Here is a 25,362-nt window from a genome sequence, read left to right on the forward strand (position 1 = left end):
CTAACATCATAACTTCGATATAATGGAATGAATTTAGTTGGAAAAAAAAAATAGAGGTGTTTAATTTCATTTAGGTTTAGTTCTGATTCTATAGTGCTTTCACTATTAATTAATTTGGAATTAAGTCGTGTTACATGCTTGACAAAAGTCATTGAAAACCCTATCTTTTAAAGGCCAAATACCCTTAAGGCCTAAATACCCTATCTATCTAAAATTTTAAGAAGCACTTAAAGCTCTGGCAAAACAATCAACGACGTAAAATCCAAAGAAAAAAAATAAATATTAATTTAAAATATACTATATGGTAGTAGATCACTGTTTTTTATTTTCCACTATTTTGCACTTTCATGTGTGTCCATTGTAGTGCCTATATAATTTTTTAAAGCTTGGAAAATATTTTGGTAAAATCTGTTAGTCATTACTATTTTTTATTTGTTGCTGATAAAATTAGGCATTTATTAAGTAATGGACGAAAACTTAAGAAGTGAACCCCTTCTTCAACAACGCATTACACCGGACTCTCGGAGGATATGATCCGGAGCTTGTAATCATGCAGGCACAATCGCATTGACTATACTCTTCATTCGGTAATGATTTCAAGCCATGGATACCATATTTGGTGTGAAGGAATGGTCGTAGACTCTTATTTCCATGTCGTTGCATTCAAAGAAGCCTAGAAAGAGAGCTTTATTTCAAGAAAACTAAGTCATGAATACCTCAAGAATTTTTTATATATAGCACAAAACATAGTGGTTGTTTTTCAAAATGACAGTTTAACCGAGTGTCAATAGCTTAATTGGAATAATATCCAAGAAAAAAACATATTAAATACTCTTGTTTCTGGTCTGAGTGGATGTACGGACCTACGTCCAGAACCTTTGTCATTAAAAAAAAAAGTATTAAAAATGACAATTTTAAAAAAACTTGATTAACTGGTTATAAACGAACAAAAAAAATTAAAGACCACAATACCATATTTGGTGTGAAAGGAATGGTCGTACACATCAACTGGATCATTACTCTTATTTCCATCTCATCCATATCATTGATAAGCCGATTCATGCAAGTATGATCTTGACTTAGAGCTCGGCCTCGGAGGCCTGTTACAACACTTGACTAATTTTAATCATAGAAATCATCTTAATGAATCTAATATCAATTTCCAACAAACTATAAATCTAGTTATACACATACCAAACTATAATACTTTCCAAATATCAATTATTACCAAACTATAATATTTTCAGTGCGTTTACCTGGCCTCTTTAAAGAAGGTACAGTAGTTTAGTCATATCATCATCCTCTTCAAGCTGAGTAGGTTTTACCCAAAACCAAATACCAAATGATGAAGCGGAAGCTTCTAGGGATAGAACTAGATCCGTTGATTCTGAGAATACCCAGAAACTAGGGTTTGAGAATCCTCCTCTCAGGGCTTTCGTACTCTCTTCCATGTTTTGGAAACAAGAGAAATGCCTGCTTGTGCTAAGGCTTATGTTGTGGTCATAACTTCTTCCAAGATTTTTAATAAGCTCGACTATTATATTCGTTTGTTAATATTTCGAAATCTATGCTATATGGGTTTATTAATATTGCATAGATTAAGTAAAGTTTGGGTTTAATTTTAATTTTAGTTACAAAGATTCCATATGTTTTTTTTAAGATTACATTTCTTTTATTTCGATATATCTTGTTTTCTTTTTTCTTTATTATAATATTTTAATATAGAAAGTAATTATGTATATTTACATTTTTCTTGTGATTATATATATATCATATTTCTTGCTACCCATGAGAATAAATCTGCCATTGCTTTTGGTAAAGGGCTGGGATCTACAGAAAAACACCGAATTACTCAGATTCTGGGAATTCATAAGACAGAAGGTTTTTGGAAGATATTTAGGCTTGCCTGAATTTGTGGGAAGGAATAAAACTTATGCTTTCTCATATCTTGCTCAAAGGATTGATCTGAAAGTGGATAGTTGGTATAACAAATTTCTATCACCTGCAGGGAAGGAAGTGCTACTCAAGTCAATCCTTACAGCCATTCCTACGTACAGTATGTCATGTTTCTTGCTACCCATGAGAATAATTAATCAAATTACAAGTGCGATAAGAAGATTTTGGTGGTCAAGTTCCAAAGACAAACATAAGATTCCATGGGTTGCTTGGAGGAAACTAAATGACCCTAAGAAATTAGGAGGTCTGGCCATAAGGGATTTAAAAGATTTCAACGTGGCTCTATTAGCAAAGTAGAGCTGGAGAATGCTAAATCCGCCTCATTCACTAATGGCTAGGGTTTTCAAGTCCAAGTACTATCCTATGCATACGCTTTTTGAGGCAAGAGTTAAGAAACAATCTAGCTACGCCTGGAAAAGTATCACACAAGGTACTAAACTTCTCTCATATGGATTTAGATATATGGTTGGGAATGGTAAAAATATTAATGTCTGGCATGATCATTGGTTATCTTTAGACCCACCTAGACCAGCTTCTGGTCCTGGAATGTGTATCTATCTTCATATGAGAGTTAGTGATTGGTTAATCTAGGGTAATTGGAATGTTAGTCTTCTTGAGCAACTTATTGACCCTCAAGATATTTCTCATATAAAGCATCTCAGACCTTCTATTACAAGGGCAAAAGACACTATCAATTGGCTGCATACCAAAGATGGAATGTACTCTATCAAATCAGAGTACAATTTACTGCGTAAGTTATCTCAAAGTTCTCTAAATTTTCCATCTATTAATTCAGCCACCCCTCAGCATATCTTTGCAAGTATACGGAAGCAAAATGTCCCAACAAAAATTAAACATTTCTGGTGGAGATCAGCTCACAATGGAAACAATGGCTAGAAAGCCACTATGTGAGAAAATAAAACCTAGAATGCCACCTATCTAATTTTAATTTCGTGAAAAAATTAATTTAAATCAAATAAATATGAAAAGACAAAAAACCCTTACCCTAATCTAATTATTACGTATACTTACCCTTACTTTTATCAATCCAATAACATAACTACTCTTCTTCTTCTTCTTCTTTCACGCCTCCTCTTATTTTTCTTCTCCTTCTTTACTTTTTCTGGGTTTTTTAGATCTTTCATTCTCTTTTTCTCCATCATCATCATCAATAAAACTCTAGATCTTTTCTTCTTCATGGATCTCTCTTCGCACTTCTTTATAGATCGGATCTCTCTTCATGCTTCTTCTCCATGGATTTCTGAGATTTAAAAATCATGGATCTCTCTTCAAGATTCTTCTCCATGGATTTCTCTTCGTGCTTTCGTCATTTGTAGTGCACAATCGTTTGGTGAGAGAAGACGGTCCACAAACTTCGACGAGGAAGGGTGATGGTGATAATCGGCGACAACGATAGTGAACAAAGCAAGAAGAGACAAATTATTGAGTGTGACGGCGCTAGAGTTTAGAATTAGGGTTTAGAATTACAAATTGCTTTGTTTCAGTAGAACCATTTGTACCAGTTGTCCATAACTATTTGTACCAGTTGTACCGATTTATAGTTATACCATTTGTACCAATTATACTATTATCTTTCATTTGTACCATTTGTACCAGTTCTCCTATTATCTCTCAGTTATACTATCTGTACCAGTTGTACTATTATCTCTTAGTTGTACTATCATCTCTTAGTTGTACCAATCGTCTGATATTTCATTAAGGGTAATTTGGGAATATCACATTTACAGTGGCATTCAGATTACAAAATGGCATGCCGGATTCATTTTCTCCATTGAGTGGCATACTAGCCTGGGACTCCTCACAATGCCTTGCCAACTGCAGAAAAATTTGAAGAAGAAAAGACTCCTTAATTAGTGATGATACATGTCAAAGATGTGGGGAGCATCCTGAAACATTGAATCACCTTCTTTTCCAATGTAGAATCAGTAAGGAGATTTGGGAGCATGCTCCAATTCCATTATACTCAGGTGCATTTCTTATTACAAACTCTTTTACTCAGAACATGGGTGTGTTAAATAGCCTAAATAAAAACTAACAAAAGGATGTGAGTTTATTCCCTTTTATTGGTTGGCGTATCTGGAAAATGAGAAATGAGTTGGTATTTAACAGTAAGAAATGGTCTATTCCAGATACCATAAATAAGGCTATCTTAGACCAACAACAATGAAAAGAAAGCTTAAAGCTAAAAGTGGAGAAGCCACGAGTAGATTCAGTTCATAGCCATCACATTGTTAAAGAAAGTTTAAAGCCATGCTCTGTTTTTAGAAATGTCATCAACATGGCTTGTGATTATTGTTGCTTCGTGGATGGTTCATGGATCTCTCTGGCTAACCGTACAGGTATTGGATGGGTACTCTACAACAAAAATGCAAAATTTGTTCTTAGAGGTATGGCATCTATTAGCCCGTTGGGTACTCCTATTGAAGTTGAAGCTGAAGCGTTAAGAATGGCCATGGTACATCTGAAGAGGTTAGGGTATCATCGTGTTACGTTCTGTGGCGATAATTCAGTCCTTTTCCAAAACATTAACGTCCTATCAGATACTCAACAACAACAGTGCTGGGAGTACTCCTCTATTTCGACACATCTCCAAGATATCCAGTACTTAGCACAATCTTATAATCAAGTTAGTTTCTTTAAAGTTCCTCGTGTTGTAAACAATGTTGCAGATCGGTTAGCTAAGTTTGCTAGGTTAAACAATTTGGGCCTTGTAATATCATGGAACGATGTATCTTAAGTTTGTTATAATGAAAAGTTGAAAATATATATATATATATATATATATATATATATATATATATGTATATGTGTATATATATATATATATCATTTTTAACTAATTAAAAATTAAATACAAGATCGAAAATCAAGAAACTAGTGGCTAAGTTTAGGGTTCAACAACATAGTAGTTAAGATACTAGCCATCGAAGATATTTACAACACTTGCTGATCACGCAACTTACGCACAGTGAGGGGATGAAATTCTGAACACGCAGCATTTAGGGAAATGACCCATGTGGATCCTGGCCATTTCCCTGATGAAGGCTTTGGGAAAATCAGCTATTTTTGCAACTTGGAGGTTATTGATAACAACAACAGTCTCCAGTCAATCCCAATCCAAAAGTTGGACAGAAGAACAACCAATCCTCAGTGCTACCACTTACAACATCAAGGATGTGAATATAGAAGATTGGAAGACCTATTTCTTCTAGTACTGGTGACCATGGTTTAGGCTCACTCGTTGAGAAGCGGTTCCCATGGCACTTGGCTTACCTTCTCTCTTTTTTATTTGTAGCTTTTTGTATTATCATTTATTTACTGTATAAATTTTTGTTGTAAAAAGATGGTTTATGATGAATGAATGGCTTTTACATAATCAATTATAGTATCTCATTAGTTTGCAATCGACAAATCCGATTTGTTAAATAGTTACTAAGAATAAAAACAATCTATTAAACCCAAAACCAATCACAATCACCTATTTTTATAAGGTAAAAGTAACATGTTTATTGTCCTGACACTATCTAGAGGGAAACAGTCTATCAAACATCCACTAGAAACAATTTGGACCAATTAATTAATCCACCAACGTTTCTTGATTAATTAATAACTTAATTTTCCAAACATCCATTCATTCCTAACTTAACATAACTTGTTTGTTTGGCTTATTAATGCCATTTTTAATTAGATTATTGAACCGGAACAACAAAATGGCGAACTAAAATTAAGTAATCGTAAACATAAATTTTCTTCTTGATATATACACACACTTAAATATATATATATATATATATATATATATATATATATATATATATATATATATATATATATATATATATATATAGTGTGTGTTTTTTCTTATATATGCCACACATATATATGTTATTTCTTATATTTGCTTATATTTTGCTTTTAATTTACTTATATTTTGCCTATTTATCATTACATTGTTTTCTTTTTTCTTTTCTTCAAGTTTTAATGACTATAACATATTAATAGACTTGTATTCAAAAATAATTTATCATTAAATGACTTTTAAAACTATTAGGGCGGTAAATGATAAACTATAATTTGAGGAATACTTGTAGAATGGGTAGAATTTTGGTGTAATAGAAATGATGTTACATCATTTGAACATGAGGAATTGGTGGAATAATAATTTAAGAATTGCTGGAATAGTAATTTTAGGAATTCGTTGCATTTTAAAATGTACTAGATCATAACCCGTGCTATAGTACGGATGTGAAATTTTTTTTATAAAATTAAAATATAAATTTTGTATTAAAAAGCAAATAACAGAATAAAGTCAAATTTATAAAATTTATTTCATAGCATGATTAATTTTATTTCTAAATAGTATTAAATGTTGTATTATATTACTTAGTTGGGAAAAATGTTTTCATAATATAAGAGGAGATAATATTTTAGTGTATATAGAAATGTTGAGAGTCTAAATAAAATTGTATGGTTTGTTTGTATGTTTAAATAATTTACTTAGAAAATTTAATAATTAACTTATGCAACATTTATTTATTTTTATTGTATTATTAGTTTGTGAGAGTTTATTTTTTGGGCCAATTTGGGTTGAATTTTAACAATAGGCCCAATCTTTAATTAAGTTGCTTTGGTTTGATTTTTAATAATAGCATAAATAATTTAAAGGAAACAGAAAATAATGTCTAAAAAAAACAATCTGTCGACGATGTCTTAAAAAAAACCATAATCAAGAATATGCTTCTGCTTCGATTTCGATTGCTGACAATGGAGGAGAAATCGGAATTATTATAATAAACATCACCCGACGATTTCTCTGTCAATTCTTCTTACTTCAGATGAAAGAATGATAAATCATGCAATTTCATTAGTCTCAAACAATTTCGGAATTGAAGAAGGAATTCAATTAGTTCATCGATTGTGTTCCGGAGCAGTGGAATTGGAAATTCGACTTAAAGGTACACCAAATTCTCAAATTTAATCGGATATCTTATACAAATCGATGAATTTAGTTCTTCAATTGATTAGTGATTGAATCGTTATGTTGTAAGAAATTCAACAAATTATACAGACAATTTTGAAATCGTCCAATGAAATAATGAATGGCTCTGCCAAATCTTTGTTTGATCTAATCTTATGACTGTATATTTGCATTGTTTTAGATATAGATTATAAACTATATGATTTGCAATCTTAAACTTTTATCAGATTCCGAAACTGATATCAAATTAGGATCAAGCTTTATAAAGTACATCTATAATCTGAATATAAAATGATCTGCAGGTTTTTGGTACAGACATGTATATGGAGTAAGAGTAAATCAATCTAATGAAGACAATCTAACCAAGAATTATCAGACGGCATGCAATTACCTCTGTTGAAACATGACTATAAAGGTTAGTACCCGATACATAACTCATTAAGCTTTTCAAAACATAACTCATTAAGCTTTTCAAAACATGTTGATTTGATGCATTTGATTAATAATAAAATAAATGTTCAATGAATTTAAAAATTAAGCAGATTTATAGAAAAGTTTATATAATATAAAAGTTTCTATCGAACTCTAAAGAATTAAACAAATTTGCAATGAGTTTGTTTCCAACTCTTATTCATGAAACTATTAATGACTTTTCTTCTGTGTTATCGTTTAAGCACTGCTATGATGTTCAAAACCTGCATATGATAGAAATAATAAAATTTAATTCCTAAATGCATAATTAGTTAGTTTTGAACTGCACAAAATCATTAGAATATCTAAAATACAAAAAGAAGTTATAATTAGTGGTGAAAGTTACCTGAATGAAAAGCTATCAAATCTTCTCTTTTCCAGTACTGGCCTACTATAGTAAATGTCGAGTTTAGAGTATTATCTTTATGTTAATAAATGAAATTCAATCCGTACTGTAGTACCAAATTCAATTAGATTTTGTAATAAATGAAATTCAATCCGTACTGTAATACCAAATTCAATTAGAGATTTGTTTGAGCTAATTACGGAATTTACCAATTATTCACATAATCAAATATGTTATGAACATATATTTGGTATATAATAATACCAAATTCAATCTGTGTGTGGAGTCTATATTTTCATTTTACAATCTCTATGAAAATATTGCGGCACAATCTATTATTTATTATTTTCAAAATGCTTGCAGAATCAAATTTTTAAATATTTAGAAGTGTCAAACCTTATTTAACTCATCTCATCATAAATCTTAAAATGCTGTCTGTTATAAGGATCATAACTTTCTACCATATAATACATTACATTTAACCCGCCGCCTACTATAAATATTTTAAACATATCTTTTTAGAAAATCAAATTATTGTATTTATAATTTTTTTTTATCTTTTTAATCTATTAAATATTTATGATATTCCTTAATATATTAAATTAAACTTTTTTAAAATATTCCAAATTAAAATCTTTAAAACCATTTTATCGTAGTATGTAAAATTATGAATTTTAAAAAAAATGATATGAAATTAAATATAAATATTCAAATAGTTATAAGGATCATAACTCATTTCAGCATATAATATATTATATTCAACCCGCCGCCTATTATAAATATTTGTTTCAAAAAATCAAATTAGAGTATTTATACTTCATAAATTTTTGATCTATTAAGTTTGATGATATTAAAAAAAAAAGAATATATTACTCAAATATGAATTTTTGACCCGTTAAATTTTGTTCTTTCATACATTGAATAATTTATATTCGTTTTTAAAAATTCAAATCTTGGTATATGCGGAAAAAAATTTACTTTTTGTTTATTATATAGATGATATACTGATTTATTTATTTATAGAAATAAAATCATTTAAAGATGAGATGTGGAGTATAATGATTAATAACAAATTAATATGGTAAGTTAGATATCAAATCTTATATGTTCATTTCGATTGGTCATTTTTTAAAAGAAATTAATAATAGATTTTCGTTTTTATAATTAAATTAAATTAATTAAATTGTATAAAATAGTATTTGACTTTTTTATCCTTAATGAGTTGAATTAATTTACTCTATAAAATTTTATTACTAATGGCATTCTTAAGTAATTTTTTACAAAAGAGAAGGTTAGTTAAGGGTATCTTATAAAGTGTACTCCCCAAATAATAGTATAGGATTCATTTGAGTGCTTGTTTTTTCTTATACAGGCAAGTTATAAATTATGTCAAAGGAAAACATGTAAACTCTTAATTGGGCTTCAATTGGAAAATATTGATTATGATTCAATATTGAGAGAGTGATGTTCAGATCTCATTATTGGGATACTTGTTGCTTGATGGAATAGAGTTTTCAGTGTAAATGGCCTTAACACAGACATTTTTGGTTGTTAACATTAACATATGTTGTAAAAGCATTCAATTAGCTGGAAGTGTCTTCGGTGTTTTTGTGAAAGTTATAAAAGCCATAAAGTTTGTCATGTTTTTTTTTTCTGTAAAATCATGATAATTTTGAGAGTTTGTTTCTCATTTTCAAAAAGTCTACTAGCGAATTATGGCTTATCAATTTCGGTACTTATGGATTAGGACTTTGAGATTACACGTGAGCGTGTGTTAAAAAATTGGCGGGATAGTTTCAACATGTATATGTGACTGTACTTATATTTCGGGTATATTCAAGTACTTGTTCGGATTTAGCTTCGGGTCATGTTGAGTTTGAATTTTTGGGGTTTAAAGTTTATGACCCGTGATAACATGGGATTTTCGCCCATATTTGTTATTGTTTATTTGTTTTGTTTTCTTATGTTTTAGGAAGTGTTTGGTGTGATTTCAAGGCTAAATAGGAGATCAAGTGTTTATGAAGTCAAGAAGGTTTTAGGAGTTTACAAGCAAAACGGACCAAAAGACAAGCAAAACCCGTTTCAGGACAGGTTCGAAGATCCAGAAGTTAGGCGTCCGTTGGAGACCTTCCCATGAAAAAAAATTGGAGATCTTAGACTCTATGGAAAGCTGGAAGAGTCAAGATTACAATGGAGGAAGAATCAACTCAATCCCAGCTGCAAAACAGAAGGTACAACCGATTGAAGTCAGCCTGTTAGAGACCAGTCGCAAAGCGTGCGATCGGTGGTGGAACCCTTGTTGCCACCGGTCACAATACCACGTGACCGGGCTGAGGCCTCTTGTGGAGCACGGTTATGGATCCTCGTGATCGGGCTAAGCCTCCTCGTCCCTGCACTTATCGAAACTAGGTAGTTTTGCCGATAAAACACTAAACCGACTTGTTACTTCCCGAGGCCTATAAATACAAGTTATTAACCCTAATTAGGGTGTGTCTTCGACCCTATCACCAGAAGCCTCCTAGAGAAACGACCAGAGAAGCCGTCGAAGCTCCCTCACCACCATTTGCCTCCATTGCCGCCGTTGATGCCGCCGATCATCACCAACCTTTCTCTTCATCTCTTTTCTCTGTTCTCTACTTGTTCAAGGAAGAAGAATCCTAAACTGGATTTCCAGAGAAGCTTTCTAAACCCTTTTTCTATACTCATACTCTTTTATACAATTTCTTATTCATATGATGTTGTGTTCTTTGAGTATGTGTGAGTAGTTTACTTGTTGGGTATAAGGGTTTCAAAGGGGATTCATGGATCTGTTTTCTAGGGTTTCTTAGATATATATTTAGGTCATCTTTGTTCTTCGTTCTAGGTTTGTTCTTAATGCATATTGCTTGAATAGCTAACTTGCAATTGATCTTAGGTACACTACAAGAAAAATGAGCATCGGTAACACACGAAAACTGCTACTAAAAGGATTTCGTAGCGAAACTACAAACGCTGTATAATGAGGAGCTACGGTAGACCCCCCCTACCGTAGCAGTTTTTACGCGCTATTGTAAATTGACCTATTATAGCGCTATTACTCAGCTATTTAATATTCTTAACTAGCGCTTTATTTTTGCTATTATGTTATTTTTAATAACAAATATTTCGTGCTGTGTAACTTGTAATGATAACACACTATATGTGCTGGTGGATATTATTAACTAGCGCTTCACTCGTGCTATTATGTTTGTTTTTATAGCAAACATTTTGTGATGTCTAACTTGTAATGATAACACATTATATGTGCCGGTGGATATTGTTTCGTGACATTTTGTTAATGCTTGTTAATGCTGCTGTAATGTATATTATTATGTGCTATATTTCAATTATTTGAAACCTATATTGCACAAAACATAGATTGCAAATTGATTCATAAATAAAATTAATATTATATAAAACATACATTTTACAAAGAATCATTCTATCAAATACCCAAAAGATACAAAGAAGGCTTGAATCACCAACCAAGTCATAAAGAAAAAAACACAAGTACATTTCTTCACCAAACCAAGTCATAAAGAAACCGAGGCAGCTCTAGTAGATCTCCAACTCATACCATTTAACAGCCAACGCCATTCCTTGTCTTCTTTTACAGTTGCTTCAAGCTATAATTAGTCAACTTAAAAAGTTGAGTGCATAACTTGCAGATTAAACAGTGCGATCATTCTAGACTAAGTGCATAACTTGCAGATTAAAATATAGAGTGTGCACATACCACAAAGATCGTTGATCTTCTTGGCGAGCTCTTTGATTTCTTTCTTCACTTTCTTTTACAGGTGCAGTAAGGCCCTTGAACACCGTGCAATGTATGATATGATCCATTAACAAGCTTTTTTCTCACTGTGATAAAATACATGGGATGCACTATAATAACCTGAGAATAAGGAAGCTGCAAAATATACAAACCTAAGAGATATCAAATAAGACAACTTTAAACTCCAATACCCACTCAGAGCTATCACTGTAGGGAATCAACCATTACCTCTTCATAATCAACAAGTTCAACACACACATCATAGATGTCTTTCCTGTTTGAAAATTTTCAAATAAGATAAGCTAAGCAATGTGGTCACGCAATCAAATCATACAATAGAAAACAACAGAAAAGGATTACTAGTTATGTAGTTCTGAAGTTTGTCAAGGATCAAAATGAGTTTAAATTCTCATTGAATCATAGACAAAAAACCAGATTGATGTAAATGCTTAATATATCTGAACAACAATCCTAAAATATCTTCCATATGCTCTGTTTTAAAACAGCTTCAAGACAATAAACCCATTGAGGCATTTAATCGAACAGGTGGTGGGCGATTGACTATAACATGAAACTCAATTAGTGACATAATTACTAGAGGAATAGCAAACACAAAACAAATAAAAAATACTCGAAGAAGCAAAACATTACCAGAATAAAGTTTACTCACAAAATTTAACTCTTAACACAAGCAGATCCGTTTCATGCTCTTAGAAGCTAAAACTTGTGATTCAAATTTCAATGTAAACCCTAAAAATCCAGAATTAACTCACCTGAGAACCAACATCAAAAGAGGCTCGCCAAGGTGGTGGTGAAACGTCTTCGATGTATCGCTGGTGGAGAAGAAGAAGTCGACTAGGTAATGAGAGAAAACCATTGCGTTGACAAATTGAGAGACTAATGTTAAACTCAGAAGAAACGAAACTTACAGTGGAGTGAGAAGCTAAAGCAGAGAGATTCTCGTAAATCGTAATGGAGGAGAGGAAAAAAGAATTGAGAATTGAGAATATGTGATGAAAACAAGAAGAAGAGAAGAAGTATGTGCTGAAAGGTGATGACCTAATCTGAATTAATTTTTTCCTGAGATCAGCCAAGAGAAGACCTAATCTGAATTAATTTTGTTCTGAATTTTGTTCTCAGTCGAGGCGATGAAAAGATGAAAGGATGAAGAGAGCAGACGCCAAAGCCTTTGTTGGGCGATGAACGGATGAGATTTCATTAAACAACAGCCGCCAAAGCCTTATGAAAGGATGAGATTTCGCCACGTCATGTATCCGAGTATTACTTATTGATTGGTTTAGGTAAATTGATCATGTATTAGATCCGATGAATGGCTGAGATCTCGCCACATCAGCAATCTGAGTGAAACATGATGATTGGCTAATTTTGTTTATAGACATAAAAATGTGTTTTAACTATTTATATAATTTTTTAAAAATTATATATTGAAGAATTAATATGTTTATGAGTTATTTACATGATTATATAATTTTTTCACAATTAAAAAAAATATATTTTGCAACGTTTTTAGAAATTTGAAGGTAACACATATGATTGCCTTAGAATACATGTACACTAATCTTCTTATTGTGTAAATCATATTGTTGAAACACATTAATGATGTTATAATTAATAAAATGAAAGAATTCATTTATGTTATAATAGTATACTTTATATCATTAATATTAGCTACTATTTAAAACCCTAAAACTAAACCCTAAACCCTAAATCCTAAACCCTAAACCCTAAACTATTTTTAAAAATGAATTTTATTTATGTTATTATTTGTTATAATTAAATATTATTACTATTTCAAACAAATATAATCCAAAAACCTAAACCATACATTTCATACCCTAAACCTTATACCCTAAACCCTAAACCCTATACCCTAAACGCTTTGAAATTATAATTTTGTTATTATTTATATAATTATTAATATTATAATTAAATATTTATGTTTTTTTGAGATATTTGGTTATATTTGTTTATATTTCATTTTTTTATAACTTTTTTTTTCCAAAATTCGAAAATCATTTAAAAAATCTTAAAAATCTTAAAAATCATTTAACTTGAAACCTAAAGTACATGCCTTAAAATAATTAATTCAATTTTTTCCAATTAAAATGTTTTAAGTATGTGTTTTTGTGTTTAATATATTTTTGCCAAGAGATAACATATAATTATTAACATGAGAAAACAAAGTCAAGTGCACGTAATAAAAGAAAACACAAAGTGTTCATTTATAAATCCGTATTTTTTTTATAAATACGTTATTTTTTATAAATACAGTATATTTTTATAAATAAAATAAACTCTAAATCGAAAATAAAAATCTATAATGAAAATAGAAATTATTTTAATTACCAACAAAATAGTCTTACACATGAAAATAAACAAAAAAATTGTCTTAAAGTTTCTAAACATAATAAACCTAATTGTGATACATAGGTCTCTGGTGGTGTCTTTGCCTTTGTCTGTGCATGTGATGATTTTGAAACGATTTTGGAACTAGCTGTCAAAGAATCATCAATCACTGTCCTCTGTCAACTACAACCACAAAAATAAATCATCAAGATCAGAGAACAGATCAGTGTTTTGAAATCATGACCAATATGTGATTTAAGAACTATAGTACAGTACCTAAGAGAAGATGTTCAATTAAATATGGACAGTACTGTCATGTATAATGTGAGATGACCCTAATCAAATTAGATTTAGCAACTCTTACTGGCCACTGTATACAAGGCAAGAAAAGTAAAACTCAAGTCGATAAGCAACAAGTTCAATGTGGAACCATGAGTATCAGTCTTTATAGCATACTTAAGGCTGCTAAAAAGTCCACTCCTTTCAATTGTTTTTAGAAGCTATTAGCACCAATGTTACATCGACTAGAGCTATGGACTGGTAACTTACGGGGACATGAGAGTCACAGGCGTTTCTCTTGGCGTCAGTTGCTGAGAAGACTGTGTATACAAGGACGAATGTGCCAATGATCTCAGCTCCAAGACCACTTCACTTGTTGCTTTATCTTCTTTATCTCTCTTGAATCATATACAAATGGAATGAGTTCACGCAAAGAAGCTAAAACTAATCTCAATTTTGTCAAAGATTATATAGCTTTATGGTCTCATCTCTCCACCTGATTGCAGTAAAAAAGGCATATACATATGTACTCTTATCATTTGCATATGTGATTTGTCAGACCGTTCTGCATAATAACCAAAATGAGATGAAACAAGGATGAAACTAGACTAAATGAGACAAGGATGAAACTAGACTAAATGAGATGTAAATACATGGTAAAAACTAGTGAAATATAGACATATCAATACTCAATGAGATTCTTATCTTGGAAGCCTAACACATGCTTTGTCAATATTACACCAATACGACCATAGCTCCACACCACCAATTATACAATTTGTGATAATAAGTTCAAAGGATCACACTCAAATAACTCACATGCATCAACACACTAGAAAGAAAGTAAAGAAACAAAGAGTAGTAACAACAAGAGAGGTATCAATTAATTGGCCATTGGTCAAAGTTGTTTATAAGAGAGATGTCATATTACTTATTTACTTACATCTGAGCACAAGAAAAGCTTCACAAAGTTCTGTGCAAGTTGCCAGAGAGTTTCTCCTTCTTGTGGTCTTAAAACAGCAAAAAAAAGGTTAGACTAGTTTAGCTTCCAGCTATTATCACCAACACAAATCCTATCCTGGAAAATGTTAATAAGTAGAGCATTCTTAGGCAAGAATCACTTGCAAGGACCTGTTCTCATTTGTATCGAATACTCACATCAGACACAAAATGTATAACAAAAAGTAAAGAAATAATATCTTACACAAGTAAAAGAACAAGGTAGGAACGGACAAGAAGTTAAGGAATCAAGATTCTGCAAACAAAAGAACGACATGGATTATCAGAATCATTACAACATAACTCATCTTTAATTGAACAGCTACAAAGCCGTAAATACCTTGTAGTTCTTGTACTGAACAGCTACAGAGCGGCAACTACAGATCCACAAATCCAACTACACATCAGAAAAAGAAACATGAGACATCAATAATCATGAGAGCAGTGGCAGCGACCGGTAAGGACTAGAGACAAGAGCTAGGAAACCAAATTAGCATATACGAGAGCAATAAACTTTTTCACACTAAGCATTATCTCAAGATACAGAAAAAATAGAGTCTAAACTCAGACAAAAAAATCAATCGAAAACACTGATTGAAAGTCAAACACCCAAGCTCACATAAGAAAGAAACACGATTCAAATCAACAAACAAAAATCCAAAACCCAATTACTTCAACGGAGTCGAAGAGAGATAGAGACGGAGAGAGACGGCAGCGGCGGAGAGATATGGCGACGGAGGAGAGAGACGGTGGCGGATCTGAGAAACAACAGCAGAGAAAGAAGGAGAAAGACAGAGACGGATAGTGGAGAATCGATGGAGATTGTGGTGTTGATAATCGAGACTTCTTCAATAGGAATCGAGAGTTCATGCAATGGGTATTCAGATTTCACAATGGAATCAAACACTTTGAGATTGAATTGAAATTTTGGAGAAAGCTTTTTTTTTTTTTGGAGCTAAGTGTAAAAGATAAGACTTTTACACTTGAGAAATCGAGACTTTTTTGGTTTGGAGTGGGGAACCCAATTGTTTTGCCTCCAAAATTATACATTTCCCCGCTATAATACTGAGTTAAGTTCCCGTTTAATGAAAACTATATCCTAGCATTAATATAGTGCTGCGAAATACTTGTCATCCGATTTTGGAACTTTTAGTAGCAGTTCGTAAATTAGCGCTACAAAGGACTGCTACGGAAGCTCATATTTCTTGTAGTGGTAGGTTTATGCATCACAAGTGTATAGATCCGCGTTCACTAGCCTAAATGTGAGTATAGTGTTAGCACACACCACTTAGTTATAGGGCCTTACGAACTAAAATCGAACTCGTTAATCATGCTGGCTAAATCTCGTCGTTGCATGCGTTAGTTTAGTAACGGAGTTGTTAGACTTAGATAGTCGTTTGATCATAAGCCAAACGGTTTTACATAAGTGTTTCGTAGTTCATGAACCGTTTAATAAGCATAGGTTTACTTTTGTTTAAAACCCTAGAATAACCCGATCCGTGATACCTTGAAACCCAACTTCTCGTTTATTGACATCTTTCATCGTTTAATTAGCTTTTATTTTCTGTTTAGTTCCGTGACAACCACCCGTAAACCAAACCCCTCTCTTTTGTTTGTCTTAGACATATTCTTTTCCATGAATTTGTACCGTACTTATAAGTCTCTGTGGGATCGATCCTTAAATACTACATCTGATTAACTGTGCACTTGCAGTATTTCGTGTAGTCTCTAAGGGAAAACTTTGAGACAAAATAAAACACGCTTCAACCCGTTCGGGTATTTTAAAATTCTGGGTTCGGGTTCGGGTCGGAGTTTTTGAGTCGGGTTCGGGTCGGTTCCTCCGGTTTGGATATTATGCCCATACCTAATTTTTGCTAAGGCTTGTGTTGTGGTCATAACCTCTTCCAAGTTTTGGAAACCAGAGAAATAAAAACTTATGCTATTGGAATATACAAAAATAATTGATCTAGTTTCATGAAATATGTTAATATTCCATCTCAATAGTAATAGCCATCTCATTAACTTATTTTTAAATTTTATTAATTTATGATAAAAATTTAGACTAAAAAATTTGTTGAAATATAAAAAATAATTCATATTAGTGTCAATTAATTTGTTCATTGATAAAGCCATAAAGGTCCCAATCAAAGCATAAATTGATAAATAAGAACATACAAACCAACACAAACCTTTTCTTTGGCATTTAAAAAAAAACATGTGGACGAGAAAATATCAAACTGAAAATAATTTTTGAGAACTTGAAAGATATTTAGATCAACTAATTTACAATTTTTAAATAGACATAATGATATGTAAATTTGAGTCGAAAGTGTTAACAAATATTCATGTGAAAAAACTACTTTGCAGAATCTCGAAACCGTCTTGTCGAAGTAAAATGTAGAATATTTAATTGATATCACATATTTATTTACTTATGGGATTATTATTGAATTGGGCATTTATTGGGTCAAAAATTTCAGATATAGGATTATTTGCCTGGACTTCAGTTTTAGGTATTTTTGAGATGCACGAAATTATGCATTTACCCTTGTCTTCTACATCTCTTCTTCCTCCTCTCCCCAAGCACAACCCACGTTTCTTTCCCCAAACCACAACCTTTTTTTCTGACGACAACCATCATCTCTTTCCCCAACCATAACCCTCTTTTCAATTAATCAAGTGTTGAATAAAGAAAATTAAACCCTAGATAGTATAGACTAAACCCAAGGGTTCTAATCTTAGATATTGATTATATCAAGTAAAAACTTCAATTTTCCTTCAAACGAATTAGCTCAAATTTTTGATGCTTTCAAATCGAATAAATCTTCAGTTCATCTCCAATTATTTTCCTAGTCAAAGGAAAATTGAAAACGACGACGACGGCAAAGAACGGCCAAGTAGGTAGATGATCGATTTGTCTCCTTCTTCTCCAACTACGCTATTTTTTTCAAGAACGTAAAAAAAAAATTAATAATGCCAGGAAAAATCAAAACCAGAGGAAAAAAAACAAAAAAATTAGAAAAAAGCATTTGTTTAGAGGAAAAGTGGAGAGATAGAGATTGGCACCTGCAAAGCTTGGGCAATCGTCTTTCTGAACCAGAGCTCGAAGATCTCTCCGGTCTTTAGAATCATGCTTATGAAGCACCCCTCGTAACCGTCGGGTAGAGGTTTTCATGGCCGGAAATGCTATTTCTCCATTCATCTTCAATTCTAGCAATTCATCTTCATCTCCATCTTCTATATTCTTTGGAGATCATTCTCTTTTGCCTAATTGAGTTGAAATTGATTTAATTTATAGTTTAGATTTTTGTTTTTTTGAGTTAGGTTGCTGCAGTTTTGAAGGGTAAAATCGTCCTTCCATGATAAAAGTAATGCCTAAAACGTGAGTCCCGACGATCTGTCCCAAATCTATAATTTCTGCTGGAATAAAGCCCAATCCGGTAATTGACTCTTTAATTATACATAATAATTAGAGGTGTCAAAATTGTTAACCCAACTCAACTTAACTCATTATCCAATGAGTTTAGAGTTAAATGGGTTCATGGGTTGAGTTGAGTCAACCCATGAACTCATTTTATTTGATGGGTTAGAAGGTTAAATGGGTTGACCCATTAACCTAATAATGTAATAAATAAATTAATAATTAAAATATAATAATAATAATAATCATCAACAATACTATTATTTGGCAGAAAAATCACGGATTTACGTTTTTGGCGGGAAAATTACAGATTTACGTTTTTGGCGGAAGATTTTTACATTCTCATTTTTGGTTAAAAATTATAAAAGAATTTGGCGGAAAATCACGGATTTACGTTTTTGGCGGGAAAATCACGGATTTACGTTTTTGGCGGGAAAATCACGAATTTATATATTGATGGAAAAATTGTGTATTCACATATTTGGCGGGAAAATTAAGGACTATATTCAATCGGTTTAGACGTTTTGGTTAGACTCAAATTGAAATCGGTTTAGAGATTTGAATTGGTTTGATTCAATTTAACAAAAATTGATGGGTTAAATGAGTAAACCATTGAAACCATTGACCCATTACAACCCAACTCATTTGATCCAGCAACCCATTTGACTCAATAACTCATTAGATCCATCAACTCATTTGAGTTAAAATTTTCAACTCATTAGAGTCCATGGATTGATTTGGATTGACCCATGAATCTTGACCCATTTTGACACTCCTAGTGATAATAATAAAACTTATAAGAAATTTTCAATAATAGTTTAATAAAGAAAACTATCAAAGATCTTTTTGGGATGAAGTATGTTTGAATTGAAAAAAGGGTGAACAAAATATTAAACCATAGAAGATTAGATATTACAAGATTTGGGAACGGAAACAACATAATTAATTATCTCTCTCTTCTGACACACAGAATTTTGACGAAAACGCCCCTACAACTGACACAATCTCTGTCGCAAGATAACATGTTTAAACGACAAGAGTTCAGAGCATTAAATGCTCGAAAATCTCTGTGGCAAGATCAGGAAAGATTGCGCCGGCGTTATGGGGAAGAGAAAGATTTTGAGAAAAGAAAATGATTACGGAGATACTTCTCGGTTTGTGGAAGTAGCAAGCATATGGGTTCATGTATTTATTACCGAACTAGCGCCGTTGCCAAGACCAGAACACAAAAGCACCATAAAAGTTCAGATAACAAGTTAATGTAACGAAGAACAGAGGAGAGATTGGAAGATTCCGGGAAGCATTAAATAGCATCATTAAATACGATAAGGTATAAAACTGTCGTCTACTAACAAATCTCATTCCTCATCGTAATTGTTAATGTGGTAAAAATCATGATACTCGGTGCTAACAAGGTTATTACTCCTTTTCCGTAGGTAAGTTATGGCTATGGTGGTGCGGTTGGTTAGAGGAGAATGGAGAAAAGACGATGAAGGCTGTTACGAACATGTATCCGCTTTGGAAGGTTTTACGATGGCGGTTTGGCTGAGGGAGACATATGGGTATAATAAAGTTGTTAATGCGGTAAAGGAAATATTGGCGCTTCGCGATACAGACGAAATCGAGCTAAGTTATCATTGGCCGCAGTGGATGATGGGTCCCGACTGGAAACGAGCAGACCTGATACACATCCTTAATGATGAAGATATGATGCAGTTCATGGCGATAAGGGCTGATCTTGAAGAGGTGCATCTGCGAGTTAAGGTGATAAGGGGAGGGCTGGAGACGAATGTTAATTCTTTCAAAAGCCATTTAGATCTGGGAGGATTGACATCAGAGGAGATATCTGATAAGTACTGGAATTCCGCGGAAACTAGGTCAGTTTGGGATAGTGCGTTGACCCGGTTGTTAACGCGACATGCAGGCGTGGACAAGCGTAGTACCAGCGAACTCCAGCAACAAGGAAACGAAACGATTGAAGGACCAAGAAGAATAAACCCGACTAGGGGGTAAGGATACAGGAGCCGTTAAACGCAACACCTATAAGAACAGCAGTACCCAGGCAGGCCGATAGCAGAGAGAAACGAAAAGCAACAGCAAGCGAGAAAGGCAAAGGACATGTTACCGATGCAGCAGAGTTACAAAAAACTCACGCTAATGGATTAGCATGTAAAGAAATGTTTGAGGCAGCTCAAACCTCTACAGAAACGGATTTTGAGGCTTTTAGAAGAAACTATGTCCCAGAAATGTGGCGGGATGTGTGTGCTACAGAGATGACTCTAGGAGGACAGCAAGGTGGGACAGTTATGGCCAACGAGGTAACCAAGACAGCGAGAGAATTGAATTTCGGGGTAACATTGTCACAACAAACCCCTGCTGAAGAAGAAAGCCTACGACTCACCCTTTCTGGCGCATCCATGGCAACAAACCAACGAACAATCTTAATGTTGTCGTCATCAGACTCGTCATTCGGCACACCGACTTCCCCTTCAACCAGTATTTCGTTCTCAACCGAGGAGCCAATGGATGCAGAGATAGGAAACGTATCTCCTACCGGCGTAATAGGTTAGTTATCTGAAAACTAGTATTGAATATGGATAAGATTCAAATGAAGAGATGGTGATTATATGCTATCATTTGCCAGGTCCACCAGCAATGGAGGACTATTACACAGAACCGGATGGACCATTGTGTTTGACTCCAAGAGTTCCCATAGCTGGGGGGATAACAGTAGGTACGCCGGTAATGGAAAAGGGATCTGGTTCAACTCAAGGGAAAGAGGTTCCGTAGGGAGACAGACAAATGGTGGTAAGAGAGACGCCAGTCCCGAAAGTGTTGTATGATCGGGATGCACCTCCGTATTTTGATGACCCGGGAGAAGAAGGTAAACAAGCGATAATAATATTGTTATTGGGCTAATATTTATATATCGTGATAAGTTTTTTTATAACACGCTAATGATGGTGTGTGGATAACATTGACAGATTACCTTCAACGAGCGCTTAAAGATGCTGATTATGAAGGGGATGACATTTTCATGGGAAGGTTGTTCAAAAACAAGGATGACTGCTGCACAAAACTAGCTATTCATGCAATCCGACAAAAGTTCCACTTTATACATGCTAAATCTTGTCCAACAATGGTGATAGCTGTTTGCGTCGGGACCACATACCCGTGGCGGGTTTATGCGACAAAATTAGAAGACAGTGAGCGGTTTGAAGTGAGGACGGCAATACTGCAGCACACCTGCAGCGTGGACGCCAGAGGCGACTTCCACAAGCAAGCATCAACAGCAGTTATAGGGAAGCTGATGAGGACACGGTACGTTGGGGTTGGAAGAGGACCTAGGCCTAATGAGTTGCGGAGAATGTTGAGGCAAGAATTCAGTCTCAATGTTTCTTACTGGAAAGCGTGGAGAGCAAGAGGGATTGCAATGGACAATGCTCTGGGCTCGGCTATGGGGAGTTTTGCATTAATCCAACCATACTTCAAACTTCTGATGGCAACAAATCCAAACTCTATTACTGCGCTAGAAACCGAGACAAATAACTTGGGAGTTACCAGGTTTAAGTATCTATTCTTTGCTCTACACGCATCAATCAAGGGGTATGCTTACATGAGAAAAGTTATTGTCATCGATGGAACTCACTTGAGAGGCAGGTATGGAGGTTATCTAGTAGCTTCAAGCGCCCAAGATGCGAATTTCCAAGTTTTTCCACTCGCATTTGGAATTGTTAATAGTGAAAACGACGAGGCGTGGACCTGGTTCATGACGAAGCTAACTGAAGTTGTCCCAGACGAACCAGACCTAGTGTTCGTCTCAGACAGGCACGCTTCCATCTATGCAAGTATTAGGAAGGTAAACATTGGTAGATAACATATTATTTACCACAATATCAGTCTCTTTAACGTATAAGAACTTTGTTTATATTTAATGAATAATTGTGAAAATGAAATGTTGAAACAAATACAGTAAAGGAAATATAAATGGATATGGGTTATCTGATAATAACATTTTTATTTAATATATGGGGGGTTACCAAATAAGAGAAAATAAAAAAATAAGAGATAACTAAATACATAAGTTTTTAATGCAAACTAGAAATGAGATATGCTAATGTTATCATGGCCCGTTAAATATGTTGCAGGTGTATCCAATGGCATCCCACGCGGCTTCTGTGGTTCATTTGAAAAGAAATATAATCGCAATCTTCAAAAACGAAGCCCTAGGAAGTATAGTGTCGAGCGCAGCCAGGGCCTACCGCCTATGTGATTTCAACAAAATCTTTGCGGAGATTCGAGCAATGAACGGGCCATGTGCTGACTACCTCACCGGAATAGGGTTTAAGCATTGGACCCGATCTCATTTTGTTGGGGAAAAATATAACGTGATGACAAGCAACATCGCAGTATCGTTAAACAATGTGTTGACAATGGCAAGAGACTATCCGGTGATCTCAATCCTCGAATCTTGGAGAACAACTTTGGTTACGTGGTTTGCTCTACGGAGGGAAGCAGCTCGTATGGAAGAAAACATATTGCCTCCAAAGGTAAATGATATGGTCATAGAGAACTTTGAAAAGGGGGCAGGATTTGGAGTGTTGAAAATAGGGGATGGGCTATATGAGGTGAGAGATATTGTGGACTGCGGGTACACCGTAAATCTTTGGGATCGAACATGCACCTGCAGACAGTTTCAGCTTCTTACTATACCATGTTCCCATGCAATAGCTGCCGCAATCAGAGAAGGGATAAGAGTTGACACCATGGTTGGAGTCCACCACACAATTCCACAACTACGGTCAGCATACAAAGAAATGATTATGCATGTCCCAGATATGGCAACACTAGCACCATCACCAAATGATATCGGAGGAGGGAAGCTAGCACCACCATATGTTAGACGGCCACCAGGGCGGCCAAGAAAAAGGAGACTCTTTTCTCGGGGAGAATTCAAGGTAACTTAATATTTATTTGCTATTTAAATAATGGTAAATATTTTGTTATCGGGATATCTAATATTTTCCTGATGAGTTATGTTTCAGAGGACGTCGGGTAAGCGCTGCACACGCTGCCGTTCACTGGGCCACAATCGAGCAACGTGCAGGGGACCAATGACGGTAACAAATTTAAATTATATTTTTAAACTAAAAAAACATAAGAAAACCTTGTTACCGAAAATTGTGATAACACACATGAGCCGTAGAAAGCAGGGGAAGCTAGTTTTTTGGGAAAGAAGAACGGATGGAAGACGTTGGGCAAACTAAAATAGCTCGACGGAATGTTAAATAAATAAAGCTGATGATGCCAGTAGAATGATTTTGATGTATATAATGCGGATTCTAGTGGCCTAATATGTATAATTATTGAAGAAAATACCAATCCGTCGGTTACTGTTTAATTATTTAATGAAGGCCAGTTAATGTTTAATTATCTAATAAATCTGTTGGCATTGTATGGGAAGTTGGGACTACGCGTAAGAAGAATGTTATCGAGCTATCATTGATAAAATGATAACATATTCATTACGAATTTGGTATAAAGAAAAATATATGGGAATCTAAAAAAACAACTTACATACGAAACAGATTAATGCGATAAGAGTTTGTTTAGACCATAGCCAACTGATTTAGAGGATAGGAAACAAATTAATGCAAGATCTATGGATTTTTGAGGGAATAGGTGGGTACAGATTCTCACCATCAATCAAGATAACACATTGGTTATATAACTTTGTGAGATACCCTTATATGAAGTCTAAAACAAATGATATTGTTAATATTACTGAGTTAACAAAATGTATAAACAGATAGACTACTAATAATAAATAATACAAATAATCTTTTAAAATAATGAACAAAGTAAGTTAGTTGTTAAGAAAGAAGTTATGTAGTAAACATATAACTAATTTGGATGTTTCTTTAGAGGTACAGAAATCGAATTTAACCTCTCTTGTTGAAACCGAGGGTTCCATTTCACCTCTCGTTATTAAAATCGATTTGGGGAAACTAACAAAATTAGGGTTACCTACCTCTCTCCAAGGACACTTCACAGTCTCTTCTTTTCTCACTATTGTTCAGCTTCCTCTCCGGTTCTTCTTCACTCGCTTCTGCTTCGTTTTGTTTCTCTCTGAAACAATCAAGTTATGAGTCAATTTTCTACTTCTGGTTCATCTCAACTCACTTCGAGAACTACTCGCAGAGGTGTTCCGAGTAGATGCTGGTGTGGTGACGAGATAACTACCTTCACTTCGAAGACAGATGAAAACCCGTATCAAAGATTCTACAGATGCGTTAGGGGCGTTCTGGTAATGAATTGGTTTTTTAAATTTATGAAAAAAAATTTTGCTCAGTAATTTAAGCTTTCGATTTGGGGCTTTTTTTAAGATAAAAAGGAAAAACACCTATTCATTTGGGTTGATGATGCTCTTCTAGAGGAGATTAGAATGGTTGAAAGCAAGCACAACCAACTCTTAGAAGACGTCAATGATTTAAAGAAGATGATCATGGAGAATGTAGAGCTTCAAAGTAAGATGGTGAAGGAGATGGAAATAGAGATGAACAAGATGAAGAATGAGATAATTGAGCAAAAGCTGAAGGTACCAAAGGAGAGTACGGAGAAGGCGAGCATGAAATCAGTTTGTGTACTCGTGGTTGTGGTAGTTTCAATGGCGTGGCTTTGTCGAAAGGTTCTGTGATCTGTTTTGTATGTGGATGTGTCTTGTTAAGTTA

At 33.9% G+C, this 25,362-nt stretch overlaps 1 protein-coding gene and 3 long non-coding RNA genes across 10 annotated transcripts; 1 reads left to right on the plus strand and 3 right to left on the minus strand.

Annotated features, from left to right (window-relative positions):
• Positions 1-11,167: 11,167 nt before the first annotated feature.
• LOC110230952 lies at positions 11,168-12,937 on the minus strand. Of its 5 annotated transcripts, none has more exons than XR_002334039.1 (4): positions 12,495-12,935; positions 12,339-12,398; positions 11,527-12,126; positions 11,168-11,416 (listed from the first exon to the last, which is right to left on the minus strand). It is a non-coding gene; the product is annotated as an uncharacterized LOC110230952 (long non-coding RNA). The 5 variants fall into 5 exon arrangements; XR_002334040.1 differs by having other exon boundaries at positions 11,527-11,839; positions 12,495-12,930; XR_002334038.1 differs by having other exon boundaries at positions 11,527-12,398; positions 12,495-12,937.
• A 967-nt stretch (positions 12,938-13,904) lies between these two features.
• Positions 13,905-16,302, minus strand: LOC110230950. Of its 3 annotated transcripts, XR_002334013.1 has the most exons (6): positions 15,551-16,283; positions 15,416-15,466; positions 15,155-15,221; positions 14,708-14,776; positions 14,482-14,609; positions 13,905-14,115 (listed from the first exon to the last, which is right to left on the minus strand). It is a non-coding gene; the product is annotated as an uncharacterized LOC110230950 (long non-coding RNA). The 3 variants fall into 3 exon arrangements; XR_002334012.1 differs by having other exon boundaries at positions 15,155-15,466; positions 15,551-16,302; XR_002334014.1 differs by lacking the exon at positions 15,416-15,466 and having other exon boundaries at positions 15,551-16,278.
• Positions 16,303-17,650: 1,348 nt separating this feature from the next.
• On the minus strand, positions 17,651-18,466 carry LOC110230966. The gene is made up of 2 exons (XR_002334060.1): positions 18,277-18,466; positions 17,651-18,148 (listed from the first exon to the last, which is right to left on the minus strand). It is a non-coding gene; the product is annotated as an uncharacterized LOC110230966 (long non-coding RNA).
• Positions 18,467-24,776: 6,310 nt separating this feature from the next.
• LOC110230908 (uncharacterized protein At4g04775-like) lies at positions 24,777-25,328 on the plus strand. Its single transcript, XM_021035154.1, has 2 exons — positions 24,777-24,938; positions 25,026-25,328. The coding sequence occupies exons 1-2, from the start codon at positions 24,777-24,779 to the stop codon at positions 25,326-25,328; spliced, it is 465 nt and encodes a 154-aa protein (XP_020890813.1).
• The last annotated feature ends 34 nt before the right edge of the window (positions 25,329-25,362 follow it).

The sequence above is a fragment of the Arabidopsis lyrata genome (assembly GCF_000004255.2).
Source record: "Arabidopsis lyrata subsp. lyrata unplaced genomic scaffold ARALYscaffold_2, whole genome shotgun sequence".
NCBI classification, from domain to species: Eukaryota; Viridiplantae; Streptophyta; class Magnoliopsida; order Brassicales; family Brassicaceae; genus Arabidopsis; species Arabidopsis lyrata.